This window comes from Chenopodium quinoa, unplaced genomic scaffold (genome assembly GCF_001683475.1).
Source record: "Chenopodium quinoa cultivar QQ74 unplaced genomic scaffold, ASM168347v1, whole genome shotgun sequence".
NCBI lineage: Eukaryota > Viridiplantae > Streptophyta > Magnoliopsida > Caryophyllales > Amaranthaceae > Chenopodium > Chenopodium quinoa.
In genome coordinates this window covers 1,746,398-1,752,397 of record NW_018743616.1, presented here as the reverse complement: position 1 = coordinate 1,752,397, position 6,000 = coordinate 1,746,398, and the positions used below count along the sequence as shown (strand labels likewise).

Genomic DNA, 6,000 nt, shown 5'->3' with positions numbered 1-6,000 from the left:
GTCAATGACCCGAGTCAACCCTTGTGGGTTTACACGAGGCGCAAGAGAGGGGAGCAACATGAAGCATAGGGAAGCATTACTTTGCAATATGACAAAGTTAATTAAAAGATTGAGAAGGAAAGCAAGCAACCAAGCTTCTTATATGTCTATGTATGGTTTTTCCATTTTAGCTAAGTATCACATGTATTAGTCTTAAGGTCTTCTTTGACCGTTAGCAATCCTTAGTATAAGTATGTCGTAGTAGCAAGAAGGGAGGATTATCCAAAAAATTGAGTGAACTCTTGAGAGACTTGTAGCCTCAAGCTACTATGAGAGTTATAGCCTAAAGCTATATTTATCCCCCATTAGTTTGTAATTCCATTAAGCAATCAATTAACCTTCAAGCTTTTCTTCTTAATTATCTTAAAGTAGTTAATTAGTGTTGAGCAGAATTTGATACATAACAGGGCCTTTGACCAACTTTCTTACCTGCCTGAGCAAATCCATAAAATAGCACAGAAAATACTAACAATTAAGAAATAGGAAGCAGATTAAAGAACTCTGTAGACACAATAAATTGTATTCTTCTGAAAATCAACAACTGATTTCAGAATAGTGGAAAATAGTTAGTCACTGAGTACTTCTCTACAACGTAGATTACAAATCTGAATGCGCAGTTGATAAGATAACACAGCAATCTGCAAGCTAGCTGATAGAATTAACATAATTCTAGACACACGTCTGGACATAAATGTAACACCTGATAACGCATGACACTAAGAACTACCACCTACACAATTAGCAGAATAACCACAAACGAGTGGAAGTACAATAGAAGTGATGTGAATTGCCAACTTGAAACAAAAACATTAAGGCCTTGCTCTTTTGTTGCTGCATGATGGGCACTTGTACTGCTTGATATGCTCAGCCCTAGCTGGAGTGATCTTTACACACTTCCCATGGAACCATCTCTCACATATATCACAGCAAATCCAGAATTCATCTGACGCATAATTATCACCACAAGCCCCGCAAAGTGTATCTCCATGTTCCTCTTCAAATTCTTCATCCATACCATCTTCTTCATCCTTTTGTGGTTGTGGCCCTTTTGAAGAATACTTGGCCTGCGATTTAAAGTCTCTCATTATAATTCAATAAAACAAATGAAAAGGGCAATCAAAAATTTTGATCACAGCATTTGGTAACAATGTAATTTCAAATATTGCTATACCTTATGACCTGTTCAATACACGGCCATCGAATGTATAATGATGAAATGCAAGTATGCAACAATATACTCAAAGACCATTCATTGACAGCTACATAGTGTAGTCATGCAATAAAATCAGACTTAAACATTGATATCAGCCACAGATTTTTCGAAAGACAATGTCCCATGTGACTGTAATTACAAGCACTGCAAAATGAGCCTTTTACAGAATCCCCACTAGCAGATGCAAAAAAGGTTGAAACATGAACTGATGAGCACAAAAAGCAGGTTCTTCATGAACAGACCTAACCTTCACTACCCACCTTTCTTTTCTACCAGTGGAATAGCAAAAAATTCTCAAGTCAGTAAGTGCACAGTGAGGCTTTACTAAGATCAATTAGGCACATGTCACTTCACCTTGTTTTTTACTGAAAAACTGATTTTTACTAATTAAATTTAAATTTCTTTTTATTAAAACTAATGATATTGATGAAACCTAATTTTTAAAAATCAATGTGACCAAAACTTGACTTTTGCTAATAAACTAATTCAGTGGTGCTTACTGCTTTTATCACATGACCAAAACTGTTAAAATTTTTGCTAATGAAAACTAATTTTTACTTATCATAACAAACTTTTAATGTAATTGAATTTCTACAAGTCCAAAAGCACCAACGCCACCAAGCCTTACTATATCATCATCAGAAGACCAATTTGCTACAGACAAGAATCCAATAAAAGATAGCAGTGACACATTGTCCAACCAAGCAACAATAACTTACATCCCAAGTTCTAGAAAAACAAAAATCATGTCAATGGTGATTTACTTTAGAATAAGTAGTTTTAATCAAAACAAAATCCAGCAAACAGTACAAAGACACAAAAGATGCTTCAAATACTAATACATTTAGACCAGTTTTATTATCATTTAGAGATTGTGAGCCAGTACAGCACAAGCATGACATAGTATAGAACTTTTCTCATTGCAATAAATGCCCCTTACTCCCAAAAAAGAAAACATGGAAGAAAATAAATTTACAAGGGAGGGTTACATCAACAAAAAAATAATGTAGTTGCTACCTAATCCTAATGCTCATTTGAGAACTTGATTTGTTATTCTGAACAGCTATATAACAAGAATGGATTTGCACATAATAGTATATAGTATCACCAGGAAAAAACTCTTAAGCATGGGTCTACCCGGCTAGAATCATCAGGAACAAGAATAGGTCTACCCAAGTACTCAGCTAGCCATGGGGTGAAAATCAATAAAGCAACACTGATATGGAGTTATGGACACAACACAGCATAGTGTGATGAATCCATTCAAGAAGCTTTGACTAAGTTTTATTTTACCAGCTCATCATCAAATACAACATTCCCCCAAATAGAAGGAATACCATTTACAAAAAGAAGACCAAAATTCTGTCGACAACAATACTCATATATTTGGTGTATAACACTACAACATACAGTTGAGATAATATCATGTGGAAATATAAGATTTATAACTCACGGAATGATATCTGAGATAAATAAGATAAAGTAGTATTTGAGCTTTACTACAGCTGCCTGGTACTAGACATCAACATGTCACAAATAAACAAGATATGGAGGTCTCCAATCTCCAAGACTCCAACTGCAAGTACTAAGGATATGCACATCCATGGACATGTTCTATCCCATAGACATATTACCAACATAATCATTCCTCTTGGATGACTTATTGATTTTCCAATAGACACATACATCAGCTATCTCCAATTCTCATTGCACATATCAATTTCTGTAATTAATGTAACCCCCATACAGTCATGTACATTTTGCAAAGATAACTAACAAATAAACATGACTTACTGATTTTGAGTTTGATTTGGATTTGGTGCTGCTGTTGTTTGAAACTGATGTCTTCTCTTTTGAATTTGATTGCTTCTTTGCATTTCCACTAACAACCTCAAATATTGAAGGCAAGTCATTGATCATATTAAACAGACGCTTCCTGCAAAAAAGATGAGAATAAAAATTTGATAATGATGATAGCAGTGCCAATAGTATCTTAAATAATAACAACAGAAACAATAACAGCAATAAGAACAAAGATAATAACAATCTGACCAAAAAAAAAAAAAAAAAAACAATTAAAGCTACGCATAATATCCCGATATTGAAAAACTTTTTTAAAAGATGAAAAAATATTGCAAAACTAAAAGGCAAGGAGGAGATGAAGAAATCATCTGCATTCAATAATTATGGCTGCACTCTGAAAATGCTTACCAAACCAACAAGTCCCCATCAAAGAAGAGGCCATTTGTGTTTTCATTCCTCTCATTTCTCTCGATTATATAACCAGAGTTGGGAAAAAAAAAAAGAAGAAGAAGAAGAAGAAGAAGCAAGTTTCATAAATTGTGAGATAAATTTCAGTTAGGACTTCCAATGTAAAATATATTGAAACAATTGGTATGCTCTATCATGGGAACTTCCCAAATACCCTGAATCAGGTATAGCAATAAATTCTGGCATTACATAAATTGAGTGGAAAGGAGAAAATTAAACACCTATCAGATTTTTCGAAACCAAATCTGGCACCAAAGTAGAAGGCAACAGAAAGCAACCATGCATCACTATGAACAGCAACAAGTGACAGCCAGTCCTTTGATTGCATGCCATCTCTGGCAAAGTTAATACCCAAAGCAGGCTCAGGAAGTTCTGGAGGCACCTCTTCTGCTGGCAAGTTCACTTCCCACTGCTCATTTGGAAATCCATATAGACAAAGGTTCTCCTTCTCTGCAAAATGCACTAGTTAAGCAAGCCAAACAAAGAATTTGCTGCCAACCTGCTACAACAATTATTAAAGCAAGCAAACCAATTGGTGCTAGGTAAAAGAAATAGGGAACGGGGTGGGGGGAGGAGGAAAGGGCACAACAACTACCACTACTTAGATTGCAGGCAAATAACAGCAGAAAAATTTATTGCTTGAATCACAGCTGTAGATAGACACTTATATACTCAGTACCAGATACAAAAAATGTACACTTTTTTAAGAGTTACCACTTTAACCTGAACAGAAATCAGAACTAACTCATCAGAATTCACTAACCTTTGACCACCAAATCTTTCTACACAAATTGAACGCCGAACACCTTTTCATACCATAAATGGATAAAAGCTTGACAACATAGAGTCATTACTAGTATAGCCTTAACCTAACAACAACTAAAATGATGACATTAATTTTACATATTAGTAGAAAATAACATTGGTAAAGTAAAAATATAAATAGGGTAAAAGTCAAAGCGATGCATCTATTAAGAAACAGAAGAAGTACTGAACAGACATGGATATCCACTCATATTGTATAGCTTATTAAGGAATCTTACTGTAATACAAGAACCAAGCATAACCCGAAAATGGAAACGAGGCAAAGAAGGAAACATAAAGGAAGGGTAATTTTCTAAAGCCAACCAGCAGCAAAGCAACCAACCTACCAATCCCAATTTCCTCATAGTAGAGAGTTACTATCGAACCCAAAATTCTCTACTGTTAGAATGCAGCTTGTAAAAGCTTCCTCAAACATGAAAGACCAAACATTCAAGAGCTAAAAAAAAACTAACATGACAAACCCAAAGTATTAAGTTTGAAAGCAACTAAACCAATAAAATTGCGAAAATGGAATTGAAAATTCCAGCTAAACATAACAATAGAATAATTGCTACAGTTTACTGAGACAACACAACAAGTCCTATTTATGTACATTAAAACACAAATAATCAAACAGTAATCAACTACTAAAAAAAAAAAAGTTTCCCAATATATATAGCATTATCATTAAATAAAGAAAAAGATTCATTCCTTTTCCTAATTTGGGGACCCAAAAAGCGAAAAGTCAATTGAACAAACATTACATGCTAAATCTACACATAAATCAACATTCAACATAATCTAGTGCACACTATAATTATAATAATAAACTCCCAGAAATTTTCAAAAATTAAGCAGAAATTCAACATCAAATCCGAAAAGAAATTATAAGAACCCTAACCTGGGTCACATTGCTGGTAAAATTCTTCAACATCTGCAACAAAAAAACCCAGAAAATTCAACGGTTATTACAAACACAAAATCAAAGAACCCTAAAAAATTACTGCGCTGAAAAATAAAAATCAAAAAATGGGGATGAAAAATCGAGAGTAATACCAGTAGTAAGAGCTTTGATCATGCCAGCTCTTCGACCCTTGAAATCTCTGAAAACCTCTTCAACGGTTCGAGGATTGTACTGTGTATTTCCGTCCATATTTTTTTATTTTCCCTCGAAATCTAAAGAGGGGTTTTGGTTCAAATTTGAGCAGGAAGTAGAGAGAGAAAGAGAGCAAGGAGGAGAGAGAAGGAGAAGAAGAGAGAGAGTATTCAACGTGTGTGTGCTGAGAAATTTAATTAGCAGAGATGACCAGAAATTATTAACATTCGGTTTATTTTAAGCGGAAGCAGGAGCAGCAGCGAAGTACCTGAAGCTGAGAGGAGAGAGAGAAAAGTTAATTGAAGGTCTCGGCGTCGGATGTGGATGTCAAAAAATAGGATTATGATAATTGTTTAAAAATATTAGGATTTGCAAGTGGGGATTAAAATTTTTGAAAAAATTTAGTATCGATGAATTTACGGTATTTTCACCATATATCCCTAAGTTTTTTGTTTATTTACCATATACCCCTAAATTTTTTTAAATTTATTCTCTACCCCCGAGTTTTCACAAAAATACACCATATACCCTTGATGACTGATGATCGTTAACTTCGTTAATCATTAAGGTTAATTAT

The 6,000-nt window shown here is 34.3% G+C and overlaps 1 protein-coding gene across 1 annotated transcript; it reads right to left on the bottom strand.

The window, feature by feature from the left end:
- Positions 1–519: 519 nt before the first annotated feature.
- LOC110683016 (PHD finger protein ALFIN-LIKE 4-like) lies at positions 520–5,762 on the bottom strand. The gene is made up of 5 exons (XM_021859354.1): positions 5,384–5,762; positions 5,229–5,261; positions 3,745–3,973; positions 3,047–3,188; positions 520–1,103 (listed from the first exon to the last, which is right to left on the bottom strand). Exons 1-5 carry the CDS (start codon positions 5,478–5,480, stop codon positions 849–851), a joined length of 756 nt encoding a protein of 251 aa, XP_021715046.1. The 5' UTR covers positions 5,481–5,762; the 3' UTR covers positions 520–848.
- Positions 5,763–6,000: the final 238 nt, after the last annotated feature.